General features: G+C 50.0%; 1 protein-coding gene across 1 annotated transcript in view; it reads right to left on the bottom strand.

The window, feature by feature from the left end:
* LOC120388133 overlaps positions 1–14,043 on the bottom strand; it is a 736,578-nt gene that overhangs the window by 465,153 nt on the left and 257,382 nt on the right. Inside the window, 2 exon segments of the mRNA XM_039509761.1 lie at positions 8,772–8,798; positions 12,154–12,483. Coding sequence (XP_039365695.1) covers positions 8,772–8,798; positions 12,154–12,483 — 357 coding nt within the window.

Raw genomic sequence — 14,043 nt, 5'->3', positions numbered from 1 at the left:
ATGACTGAAGCGCTGATCAAAGGGGAGAGCCTGGCTGAAGAGCAACCAGCCAGCCTGTGGTGAGAAGCATCTAAGTTTGTAAGGGCATTGAAAGTGTCCAGATCAGCTTAGAATGGGTTTTTCTTTTATTTCATTTGACCAAATCTGACTCGTTATGCTTTGTCTTATAATCACTTAAAATCTATCTTTATGGTTAATAAATTGGTTTGTTTATTCTACCTGAAGCAGTGCGTTTGGTTTGAAGCGTGTCAGAGATTCCCCTTGGGATAACAAGCCTGGTACATATCAATTTCTTTGTTAAATTGACACATTCATATAAGGTCTCAGTGTCCAGCGGGCATAACTTGACAGTGCAAAATGGAGGTTCCTAGGATTGTGTCTGAGACCGGAGATATTGGCTAGTGTCATTCGGTTGCACAATCCAAGGAGCAGCTTACATGCCAGAGGCTGTGCAGTTATTATTTGTAAATCATTCTACATTTGTAAGTTCAACTTTCCAGATAAAGAGCTGGCACAGCAGTACTTGCATAAGGTAAATTGAAAATACTATTTCTTGTGTTTCTTTTTTGCAGTGCAAATATTTCTAATAAAAAATAAATATAAAGTGAGCACTGTACACTTTGTATTCTGAATTGTATTTGAAATCAATGTATTTGAAAATGTAGAAAACATCCCAAAAAATGAAATAAATTGTATTCTATTATTGTGTAAAGGGGTGATTACTTGTGCAATTAATCATGAACAATTTTTATCTCACAATTAATCACAGTTTTTTTTAATAACTTGACAGCCCTACTCCCCACCACTACCATGCAACCTCCTGTGGGGTGGAACAGAGTAGATGAGAGACAGAGCACAGAAACTCATGGGCTCTGTAATAAAAAAATTAATAATAATTGGAGATATACCAATCTCCTAAAACTGAAAGGGACCTTGAAAGGTCATTGAGTCCAGCCCCCTCCCTTCACTAGCAGAACCAATTTCTGCCCCAGATCCCTAAGTGGACCCCTCAAGGATTGAATTCATAATCCTGGGTTTAGCAGACCAATGCTCAAACCACTGAGCTATCCCTCCCCCCAAAGGGGAAGAGAGTGTAGAAGAGGAAGTGAGGAAGAACCTGTCTCTAGTCACAGCAGTTGGGCATATTACAGGTTCAGGGGCAATTAGCTGAGATGTAGATCACCCGGAGTGACGGGGAAAAGAACCCCACACTTCATAACGGGATCCCTCAGTGGCTGCAGGATCCATTGAACACCAAATCCCACAAATGGGATCTCCGGTTACCCAGCATCCCATTGTGCTGTAGTGGGGCAGAGGGATCAGAGCGATCAGCGATAGGGAGGGTCTCTCACGTACTGATCCCTGCAGCACAGATCCTAAGTACTGTGCTGAGGCACTGTGGCCAGCACTGACTGTGAGGGGAGATCACCCCCAAAAGAGCCCCCATCCTGCTCCCTGCAGCACAGGCCTGTACAACTGCATAGGAGAAATGGGGTCAGAACTGACACCATGAGAAGAGCGACACTTACTGTGACCCCGAACCAGCTCCCTGCAGTACAGACCCTTAGCACCATACTGGGGTGCTCCCAAGGTCCCATTCTGCCACAGAGGAGTCTACCCACAGATAACTAGATGCCAACTGGCAGAGGGCACAGGGATGCCTAGAGTTATATGGCAATCCACTGGGTGAGATATATGCACAATAGCTCACCAAACATGGCATGTGAGGTCTTTACCAAGAGCCAGCAGCCCGCTGGTCGACCTAATGGGAATAAGATGTTTGTATGGGACATAGCTGATGAGAGATGTAAAATGTAGAATATGATGCTCAGAGGTGTTGAAGTGAAGCTTGTCACCTGCGCCATGGCAATCCCTTCGGCTGAGTCAATCAGCACATAGAACAAAGCCGAACAGTGGAGACAGGCTGTATTCACTGTCTGGGCCCAGTCGGGACATGAGAATTTACAAAGACAAAGGACCCTCAGAACAAGTCTCTGAAGAGACACCTCCTCTGGGAAGAGACAATGGTCTGTACCTATAAAGAAACTGGAGAGGGGACAAGAGCTCCCTTTCACCCAGGACGCGGCTGACAGCGTTTGTCTCAGGAACAGGAGATCACAGCGAGGTCTGGAGTAAAACCCTGGAAGGACTGTGGGGTGAGCGTTGCTCTACCAGACAGAAAAGTGTCTCGTTCAATGAGTCTAGGCTCTAGTCAGCGTGGTATGATTTTATTGGATGGAACCATTTCTTTCCAACACGTCTCCTTGCTGCCCCTCGAATCGCTACACTCTGTGAAATCACTTGTCCTTGGTGTGACTATGAAGGGATCTAGGGCTGTGCGTTGATCGGGGCAGAGATCGGAGGTGGAACGGGTCACCTTGGGACCTTGTTCCTTTGGGAGCAGAAGATCTGTGACTGCTGTGAATGCCCAGCGAAACAGGGACTCTCGGAGGGCCGAAGGGTGAAGTGTCCCTATTGCCAACCTGGAGAGAGATCACCCCCCACCCCACAAGGCCTAGAGTGTCGCCGAGGGAGTCGGGAACTGATCCCCAGTGGGCACAGACAAGGCTTCCTCATGCTAGGGGCCCATGGCACCGCACTAGGGCATTAGGGCAAGAACAACTGCAAAGGGAGAGGTCCCCTGTCACATACAGACAGTCAAGGGTTAATGCCTCTTTTACCTGTAAAGGGTTAAGAAGTTCACCTAGCCTAGCTGACACCTGACCAGAGGAACCAATGGGGGGACAAGATTTTTCAAGAGGAAGGAGGGAAGTTTTCCTTTGTCTCAGAGTCTATTAAAGTTCTGTGCCGGAGTGAAAAAGATCAAGGAATCACCCGGGGTAGTGAGTATTAGAGAAGAAATAAATAGGTTTATGTTGATTTTTTTGTGTGACTTGTCTTGTGCATTAGAGGGATAGTCAAATTGGGATTTCTTTTGTGTAACTAAGGTTTTGCCCAGGGGAACATTCTCTGTGTTTTCAATCTGTTGTATGTGAGAGAAGCTTGTATGCTCTCTCCCAGAGGTTTTCTTTTCACCTTTCTTTCCTTAATTAAAAGTCTTCTTTTTAAGAACCTGATTGATTTTTTCCCTTCTTTTAAGATCCAAGGGGTTTGGATTGGTGTTCACCAGGAAATTGTTCGAGAAGACTCTCAAGGTTACCCAGGGAAGGGTTACGGTACTTGGGAGGAAGAGATTTTGGAGGGGTGGCGGGGGGAGACAGAGTTTCCCAAATGACTCATAAACAGCTGTTTTAAACTATTTGGGTGGTGGCAGCAACCAGATCTAAGATGGTAATTAAGTTCTCATGCAGGTCCCCACATCTGTATCCTAAAGTTCAGAGAGCAGGTGAAACCTATGACAGACCCCTACTGACACACCCCTACCTGCAGCACAGGCCCTCTTTGCGGCCAGCACTGACATCAAGGGGAGAGGGTGAGCCTCCCCTACTGAGCCCCCACACTGCTCCCTGCAGCACAGGCCCAAAGAGCAACACAGGCTAATTAGGGTCAGCAGAGACGGAAAGGAGACGGCTCTCTACTGGAACCCCCATATTGCTCCCTGAAGCACAGGCCTCAAGCACCATCCTGGGGTCAGTACTGGCTGTGAGAGGACAATCACCGTAATGTGCTTCCCACCCTGCTCCCTGAAACAGGCAGAGTGGTAGATGAAGGTTACCTGAGCACACAACACCGGCATCTTCTCCGTGGTTACAGTTATTCGTTCCCCAAGGCCGAGCCCCGCAATCAGAGAGGGCATTTTCTGTCCCTGCGCAGTTGACATCATCGAACCAGATAGGGTCTGATCCTCGCCCAAATCGAGCCCCTCCTGGGGCTGATAGCGCCGTCCCACAGTCCAACTGCCTGCACACGACTCCAGCATCAGTTATGTCCCAGTCGTCATCACACACGGTTCCCCACACCTGGTTGTAAAGCACCTCGACCCTCCCAGCGCAGCGACTCGAACCATTCACCAGTCGGAGCTGAGCCACTTCTGAGATGCCTGAGTCTGCAAACACCCAAGGGAAGAAACGCTCAGAGAGGTTCCTGTTCATCTGATCTCTCGTATCGCTGTGCCTCCCGCCAACGAATCTGACCGGTCTCTGCAAACAGCAACTGCCTGCCAAGGCCTCCCCACTACTGGTCACACTAATCACTTGGGCAATGTTGAAGTTTGTTCACTCCCCTCCCAGCCAGCTCTCAACTAATTAGGCAGACTGGACGGCAGTCTGACCTACTGCTCCCACTAGAGCACTTAATTAAAAAGATCACCTTGGAACTGCTGGCAGGAACCTCCTGGGGAGCAGATTTTCACCCTCACTCCTGGCGCTGGTATTCATAGATACATAGGGTTCGACAGATATCGACTTGTGACATACCCGGAAGAAGAAGACTCCCCCCACTGACATGCAGCCACTTCTGCGGTAGGACAGGGCAGATGAGAAACAGGACAGGGAATATGTAATGGGACAGGAAGTGGGGAAGAATTGCGTCTCCTGTGTCCAGCTTTTGGGGAAGTTACAACTTCAGGACTTATCTCCTGAAATGCAAATCCGCCGGAACCCAGTGATTGGGAACCGGACTCTTGAGAAATTGGCCCTGGATTTTTAGTTTGATTGAGCGGCTGCAGGCTCCGTTGACACCAAATCCAACCAGTGGGAGCTACAGTTACCCAGGTCCCCATTGTGCCGCAGAGGAGTCTGGCCCAGAGATAAATAGGCTCCAACTGGCAGAGGGCACAGGTTTGCCTAGAGTTATACCGGGATCCCCTGAATGACATATATGCACAATAGCTCACTAGAGGTGCTATGTGAGGTCTCTACCAGGAAACAGCAGCCCACTCGTCACCCTAATGAGGGCAAAATGTTTGGATGGGACGTAGTTGAAGAGAGCTATAAAATGTAGAATATGAGGCTCCAGAAGTGCTGAAATGAAACTTGTCACCTGCACCATGGCAATCTTTTCGGCTGAGCCAATCAGCACATAAAACAAAGCACAGCCATGGAGACAGGCTATATTCACTGTCCGGGCCCAGTCGGGGCCTAAGAATTTGCAGAGAAAAAGGCCAGGCTCTAGTCAGCGTGGTATGATTTTATGGGCCATGGAACCGTTTATTTCAAACCCGTCTCCTTGCTACCCCTTGAATCGCTACACCCTGTGAAATCACTTGTCCTTGGTGTGAATATGAAGGAATCTAGGGCTGTGTGTTGATCGGGGCAGAGATGCGAGGTGGAACGGGTCACCTTGAGACCCTGTTCCTTTGGGAGCAGAAGATCTGTGACTGCTGTGAATGCCCAGTGAGACAGGGACTGGATGCTACAAAGGGACTCTCGGTGGGACGAATGGTGAATGTGCCTATTGCCAATCTGGAGAGAGGTCACCCCCCAGCCCACAAGGCCTAGAGGGAACATCTTGTGTGGCCTGTGGCCAAGGGAGTCGGGGAGCTGACCCCCAGAGGGCACAGACAAGGCTTCCTCTTTGGAGGGGCGCATGGCACCGCACCAGGGCATTAGGGTCAGCACAACTACAAAGGGAGAGAGCCCCTTACTGACTCACCCCTACCTGCACCACGGGCCCCCTTTGGGGCCAGCACTGACATCAGTAGAGTGTCCCCTACTGAGCCCCGACACCGCTCCCTTCAGCACGGGGCAGTTAGGGTCAGCACAGACTGAGAGGAGAGGGCTTTCTACTGGACCCGCCAAATTGCTCTCTGAAGCACAGGCCCCAAGCACCGTGCTGGGGTCAGTACTGGCTGTGAGAGGACAACGCCCCGTAATGTGCTTCCCAGCCTGCTCCCTGAAACAGGCAGGGTGGTAGATGAAGGTTACCTGAGCACACAACACCGGCATCTTCTCCGTGGTTACAGTTATTGTCTCCCCAAGGCTGAGCCCCGCAACTGGAGAGGGCAACTTCTGTCCCTGTGCAGGTGACGTCATCCAGCCAGATAGGGTCTGATCCTTGCCCAAATCGAGCCCCTCCTGGGGCTGATAACGCCGTCCCACAGCCCAGCTGCCTGCACACGACTCCAGCATCAGTTATGTCCCAATCATGATCACACACGGTTCCCCACACCTGGTTGTAAAGCACCTCGACTCTCCCAGCGCAGCGACTCAAACCATTCACCAGTCGGAGCTGAGCCACTTCTGAGATGCCTGAGTCTGCAAACACCCAAGGGAAGAAACACTCAGGGATGGTGCTTGTTCCATATAGTTTGCTCTGGCTGCCATTCAGTCCCAGTGTGGCAGACTGGTTGGTTCAGGTAGGCTGGGAATGGGACACTGCGGGGTTCCTCTCTGGAGGTCACCAGTTCTGATCCAGCCCCAGGCATGGGGGAATGGCTGACTCATGGGATGGAGAATGGGACACAGGGTCTTTCTCTCCAGGGAATGCTTACTCCACACAGTCTGTGTGGGGGGGATGAACTGATGCAGTACATTGGGGGAAGGAGAGCTGGGGCTTCTCCCCCGGAGGGCACCATTTCCCGTTTCGTCCCAGCTCAGCCCAGGGCCTGTTGTGTGGGGAACAGGCACTTGGCTTTCACGTCTGGGGCCCTGGGTCCAAGCTGGTAGTGAGTGGAAGTCGCAGCCATAGCAGCTCTCTGACGCCCGAAATGTGAAATGAGCCACTGGGGTTAATTCCCCTCCATGACAGGCCAGGCCAGCCCTCAGTCTGAGGGGCTCCCAGCCGTGGGGCAAAGGGCAAAACTGGTCAGGAGACTAAACTGCCCTTTGCCCCTTCCTGGGCTCCCTCCCTGTCTGCGCCCCGATGATCATGCCTGGCCAGAGCCAACAGCAGCAGCCTCACGGGGCTGTAGTTCTGCTCCCCAAAGACTCCCCTGGGGCTGACTCAGCTCCTCTATATTCCACAGTGTCCAGACAGACAGGGCCACTCATATGCTGAACTGAGCACCCGCCTGTGGTGACGGCACCATGGCAGCCCATCCCCTGGTACCCCACCCCCACCTCTCACAGGCCCAGGTAGCATCACGGCCCCCAGTGTCAGCACACACCATCTCCATTTGCCCTGTGCAGGGGTGGGGACACTCACCAGCCACAGCCAGAGCTGAGATGATACAAGTCTAACAATAACTAAAGACAAAATATCTGTTGGGGCAGATCCAATCCCAGGGTAAATCTGGGGTCACCTCAGACTGACACAGCTCAAACCGTCACTGCCAGAGCCAAAATTTCAATCTGCCTTACTTGGCAAGGGTGAGCCCTTCGGATGCAGGATGGCTGGGGATTTCCACCGGTATCGAACGGCCAGAATGCCCTGCACTCTGCCACACAGTCCGCCTTGTTAACAATTCACTTGTGGGGAAACTAGGACATGTAGTGAGGAAGTGATCGGCTGAGACCATGGGGTGAGTCTGGTGGAGGCACGATTTGAACCCAGGTCTCCAGTCCTACACTTGAAAGACTAGATTATATAACCTTAACTTGTCCCTTCCTCACCCCAATTTATGAGAGAGCTGCACCCTGCAGCATGCACCCCACACATACAGACAGACTCCACACCCTCTGCCTATGTTTGTATTTACCTGTCATTGGGAATCCTGTCATGGAAGCTGAAAGAAAGCAAAGAGATGAGGTAAGTGTCTGTCTATATGGCTGGACACCTTGGGAATCTCCAAACATTGGCTGACGTAAGGCGTGGCCTGAGTGATCTCTCACCTGCCATCTCTTGATGCACTGAGAGAAAAGACTCAGCTGCATATTGTATTTCAGTGACCTATCTACTGCCTCTCCTGTCAGCGTCGGTCACATCTACACAGAAGTGCTACAGCTGCAGAGCTGCCACTGTAATGTTTAGTGCAGAAGAGCCAACAAAGAACACAGACAAAGACTTCCCTCCACAGAGATTTGAAATTATCTTGTCCGTTGATTGGTCCTCTGGTCAGGTGTTCATCAGGTTACTGAGCTTGTTAACCCTTTACAGGTAAAAGAGAACTTAACCCTTAACTATCTGTTTATGACAGGGTGGGTGTTCGAATTTATGGGGGGGGGGGTGTCAGAGACGATGAGATATAAAAAAGAGATATGAATAAAGTAAATGTTTTCTTAGGCTAATGCAAATTTAACATAAGGATAATACAAGATATACCAAAACATATAGCAGGTCTAGATTTCTAACATTATATAACGTTTTTTTTTAAAATGTATTTAATTTAAATTGACTTTTGAAAAGTAAGCCATCATGGGATAAGGGGAAAGTCCTCTCATGGATCAATATCTGGTTAAAAGGTGGGAAACAAAGGGTAGGAATAAATTATCAGTTTTTCAGAATAGAGAGAGATAAATAGTGGTATCCCTGAGGGGTTGGTACTGGGACCAGTACTGTTCAACATATTCGTAAATGATCTAGAAAAATAAGTAACCAGTGAGGTGGCACAGCTCAAACAGCCACTGCCAGAGCCAAAATTTCAATCAGCCTTACTGGGCAAGGGTGAGCCCTTCGGATGCTGGATGGCTGGGGATTTCCACCGGTATCCAACAGCCAGAATGCCCTGCACTCTGCCACACAGCCCACCTTGTTAACAATTAACTTGTAGGGAAACTAGGACATGTAGTGAGGAAGTGATCGGCTGAGACCATGGGGTGAGTCTGGTGGAGGCACGAGTTGAACCCAGGTCTCCAGTCCTATACTTGAATGACTAGATTAAATAACCTTAACTCATCCCTTCCTCACCCCAATTTATGAGATAGCTGGACCCTGCAGCATGCACCCCACACATATGGACAGACTTCACACCCTATGTCTATGTTTGTATTTACCTGTCATGGGGAATCCTGTCATGGAAGCTGGAAGAAAGCAAAGAAATGAGGTAAGTCTCTGTCTCCATGGCTGGTCACCATGGGGATCTCCAAACATTGGCTGATGTAAGCTGTGGCCTGAGTGAGCTCTCCCCTAACATCTCTTGATGCACTGAGAGAAAAGACTCAGCTGCATGTTGTATTTCAGTGACCTATCTACTACCTCTCAAAGAGGTGGATTGACCCTCCTGCTCCTCCTGTCGGCATCGGTCGCATCTACACAGAAGTGCTGTAGCTGCAGAGCTGCCACCGTGCCACTGTAATGTTTCCAGTGCAGAAGAGCCATAAGTAGCCGACAAAAGACAAGACCTGGTGAATGACGTCAGAACCAGTGACACTGCACCAGCCCTTACAAACTGAGCCACCTACTTCCACACTGCCTGCACCTCTGAAGGACCCCCACACCCTGCTCCCCTCAGGCCTGGCTCCCCCCAAACCTGGAGTTTGACAGCCCCACATGTGTGTAATGGAGTGCTAAGCTGTAGTATACTGCTCAGCCACTAGGTGGCGATGTGTGTCGAATGCTGTAATTCCTCACTTAACGTTGTAGTTATGGTCCTGAAAAAAGCGACTTTAAGCAAAACAATGTTAAGAGAATCCAATTTCCCCATAAGAATTAATGGAAATAGGCAGGATCAGGTTCGAGGGAAAAAAATTTTGCCAGACAAAAGGCATTATATACATTTTAAACAATTTTAAACAAGCAATTTAATACAGGTATTAAACAGGCTGGCAGCACCCCCATCAGCTCCCCTAACCCCCCCCCAGTGCCTCCCGCCTGCCGGTGGCCCCCAGCAATCAGCGTCTTCCCCCTACTCCCCCAGCCTCCTGCCCGTGGCAATCAGCTGTCTTCTGGTGCACAGCCTCCCCCCTTCCTCCCTCCCTATCAGTGGTTTCCCAAGAAAGTGAAATAGGGGGGGTATTCGAATTTACAGGGGGGGTGTCAGAGCCGATGAGATATATAAAAGAGATATGAATAAAGTAAAATGTTTTGTTAGGATAATGCAAATTTAACAGAAGGATAATACATGTTAAACCAAAACATTTAACAGGTCTAGATTTCTAACAACATATAATTTAAAAAAAATATTTAATTTAAATTGACTTTTAAAAAGTAAGCCATCATGGGATAAGGGGAAAGTCCTCTCATGGATCTGGTTAAAAGGTGGGAAACAAAGGGTAGGAATAAATTATCAGTTTTTTGGAATGGAGAGAAATAAATAGTGGTATCCCTGAGGGGTTGGTACTGGGACCATTACTGTTCAACATACACATAAATGATCTAGAAAAATGGGTAAACAGCGAGGTGGCAAAATTTGCAGAGAATATAAAACTACTCAAGATAGTTAAGGACGGAAGAATCCCATTCACTGTTACAGACTACGGACCGAATGTCTAGGAAACAATTTTGCAGAAAAGTACCTAGGAGTTCCAGTGGACAAGAAGCTGGATATGAGTCAACAGTGTGCCCTTGTTGTCAAGAAAGCTAACAGCATTTTGGGCTGTATAATTAGGGGCATTGCCAGCAGATGGAGGGACGTGGTCATTCCCCTCCATTCGACATTGGTGAGGCCTCATCTGGAGTACTGTTTCCAGTTTTGGGCCCCACACTACAAGAAGGATGTGGAAAACTTGGAAAGAGTCCAGCAGAGAGCAACAAAAATGATTAGGGGGCTGGAGCACATGACTTATGAGGAGAGGCTGAAGGAACTGGGATTGTTTAGTCTGCAAAAGAGAAGAATGAGGGGGGATTTGATAGCTGCTTTCAACTACCTGAAAGGGGGTCCCAAAGAGGATGGATCTAGACTGTTCTCAGTGATACCAGAAGAGAAAACAAGGAGTATTGGTCTCAAGTTGCAGTGCAGGAGGTTTAGGTTGGATATTAGGAAAAACTTTTTCACTAGGAGGGTGGTGAAGCACTGGAATGAGTTACCTAGGGCGGTGGTGGAATCTCCTTCCTTAGAGGTTTTTAAGGTCAGGCTTGACAAAGCCCTGGCTGGGATGGTTTCGTTGGGGATTACTCCTGCTTTGAGCAGGGCGTTGGACTAGATACCTCCTGAGAACCCTTCCAACCCTGACATTCTATGATTCTAAGTCCCAGGCAGACTGCAAAAAGTTACAAAGGGAACTCACAAAACAGAGTAACAGGGCAACAAAATGGCAGATGAAATGCAATGTTGATAAATGCAAAGTAATGCACATTGGAAAACATTCTCAACTATACATACTGTGACAGACCCAGGCCAGTGGGGTACAGGAATCTGGTAATAATTGGAGATATACCAATCTCCTAGAACTGAAAGGGAACTTGAAAGGTCATTGAGTCCAGCCCCTGTCTTCACTAGCAGGACCAGTTTTTGCCCCAGATCCCTAAGTGGCCCCCTGAAGGATTGAATTCACAACCCTGGGTTTAGCAAGCCAATGCTCAAACCACTGAGCTATCCCTCCCCCCAAAGGGGAAAAGAGTGTAGAAGAGGAAGTGAGGAAGAACGTGTCTCTAGTCACAGCAGTTGGGCATATTACAGGTTCAGGGGTAATTAGCTGAAATGTAGATCACCTGGAGTGACGGAGAAAAGAACCCAACACTTCATAAAGGGATCCCTCAGTGGCTGCAGGACTCTGAGGGACTCTGAGACAAAGGAAAACTTCCCTCCTTCCTCTTGAAAAATCTTGTCCCCCAGAGGTTTTCTTTTTACCTTCCTTTCCTTAATTAAAAGTCTTCTTTTTAAGAACCTGATTGATTTTTCCCTTGTTTTAAGATCCAAGGGGGTTTGGATTGGTGTTCACCAGGAAATTGGTGGAGAAGACTCTCAAGGTTACCCAGGGAAGGGTTACAGTACTTGGGAGGGAGAGATTTTGGAGGGGTGGCGGGGGAGACAGAGTTCCCAAATGACTTATAAACAGCTGTTTTAAACTATTTGGGTGGTGGCAGCAACCTGATCTAAGCTGGTAATTAAGCTTAGGGGTTCTCATGCAGGTCCCCACATCTGTATCCTAAAGTTCAGAGTGCGGGTGAAACCTATGACAGACCCTTACTGACACACCCCTACCTGCAGCACAGGCCCCCTTTGGGGCCAGCACTGACATCAAGGGGAGAGCGTGAGCATCCCCTTCTGAGCCCCCACACTGTTCCCTGCAGCACAGGCCGAAAGAGCAACACAGGCTAATTAGGGTCAGCAGAGACGGAGAGGAGACGGCTCTCTACTGGAACCCCCATATTGCTCCTTGAAGCATAGGCTTCAAGCGCCATGCTGGGGTCAGTACTGGCTGTGAGAGGACAATGCCCCGTAATCTGCTACCCACCCTGCTCCCTGAAACAGGCAGAGTGGTAGATGAAGGTTACCTGAGCACACAACACCGGCATCTTCTCCGTGGTTACAGTTATTCGTTCCCCAAGGCTGAGCCCCGCAATCAGAGAGGGCATTTTCTGTCCCTGCGCAGTTGATGTCATCCAGCCAGATACGGTCTGATCCTTGCCCAAATCGAGCCCCTCCTGGGGCTGATAGCACCGTCCCACAGCCCAGCTGCCTGCACACGACTCCAGCATCAGTTATGTCCCAGTCGTCATCACACACGGTTCCCCACACCTGGTTGTACAGCACCTCAACTCTCCCAGCACAGCGACTCGAACCATTCACCAGTCGGAGCTGATCCACTTCTGAGATGCCTGAGTCTGCAAACACCCAAGGGAAGAATCACTCAGGGATGGTGCTTGTTCCATATAGTTTGCTCTGGCTGCCATCAGTCCCAGCGTGGCAGACTGATTGGTTCAGGTAGGCTGGGAACGGGATACTGCTGGGTTCCTCTATGGAGGTCACCAGTTCTGATCCAGTCCCAGCTACTGGGGAATAGCTGACTCGTGGGATGGAGAATGGGACACAGGGTCTTTCTCTCCGGGGGATGCTGGCTCCGGTACAGTCTGTGCGAGGGGGATGACCTGATGCAGTACATTGGGGGAAGGAGACCTGGGGCTGCTTCCCCGGAAGGCACCATTTCCCGTTTCGTCCCAGCTCAGCCCAGTGACTGGTGTGCGGGGAACAGGCACTTGGGCTTTCACGTCTGGGGCGCTGGGTCCAAGCTGGTAGTGAGTGGAAGTCGCAGCCATTGCAGCTTTCTGATGCCCAAAATGTGAAATGAGCTGCTGGGGGTTAATCCCCCTCCATGACAGGACAGGTGTGTGCAGGCCAGGCCAGCCCTCAGTCTGAGCGGCTCCCAGCCGTGGGGCAAATGGGAAAAACTGCTCAGGAGACTGAACTGCCCTTTGTCCCTGCCTGGGCTTCCTCCCCGTCTGCGCCCTGATGACCCTGCCTAGCCAGAGCCAACAGCAGCAGCCTCACGGGGCTGTACTTCTGCTTCCCAAAGAGTCCCCTGGGGCTGACTCAGCTCCTCTATATTCCACAGTGTCCAGACAGACAGGGCCACTCATATCCTGAACTGAGCACCCTCGTGTGGTGATGTCACCATGGCAGCCCATCTACTGGTACCGCACCCCCACTCTCACAGGCCCAGGTAGCATCACGGCCCCCAGTGTCAGTACAAAGCACCTCCATTTGCCCTGTGCAGGGGTTGGGCCACTGACCAGCCACAGCCAGAGCTGAGATGATACAAGTCTAACAATAACTAAAGACAAAATATCTGTTTGGGCAGATCCTATCCCAGGGTAAATCTGGGGTCACCTCAGACTGACACAGCTCAAACAGCCACTGCCAGAGCCAAATTTCAATCAGCCTTACTGGGCAAGGGTGAGCCCTTCGGATGCTGGATGGCTGGGGATTTCCACCGGTATCCAACAGCCAGAATGCCCTGCACTCTGCCACACAGTCCGCCTTGTTAACAATTCATTGGTGGGGAAACTAGGACACGGAGTGAGAAAGTGATGGGCTGAGACCATGGGGTGAGTTTGGTGTAGGCAGGATTTGAACCCAGGTCTCCAGTCCTACATTTGAATGACTAGATTAAATAAAAGACGGTTACTCACCATAGTAACTGTTGTTCTTCGAGATGTGTTGCTCCTATCCATTCCAGTTAGGTGTGCGCGCCGCGCGTGCACGGCATCTCGGAACTTTTTTTACCCTAGCAACACTGGCGGGCCGGCTGGGCGCCCCCTGGAGTGGCGCCACTATGGCGCTGAATATATACCCCAGCCGGCCCGTCCGCTCCTCAGTTTCTTCTTGCCGGCTACTCTGACAGTGGGGAAGGAGGGCGGGTCTGGAATGGATAGGAGCAACAAATC

Source organism: Mauremys reevesii, linkage group 22 (assembly GCF_016161935.1).
Source record: "Mauremys reevesii isolate NIE-2019 linkage group 22, ASM1616193v1, whole genome shotgun sequence".
Classification (NCBI taxonomy): domain Eukaryota; kingdom Metazoa; phylum Chordata; order Testudines; family Geoemydidae; genus Mauremys; species Mauremys reevesii.
The sequence above is the reverse complement of the archived record's forward strand: the minus strand, read 5'-3'. Positions and strand labels throughout refer to the sequence as shown.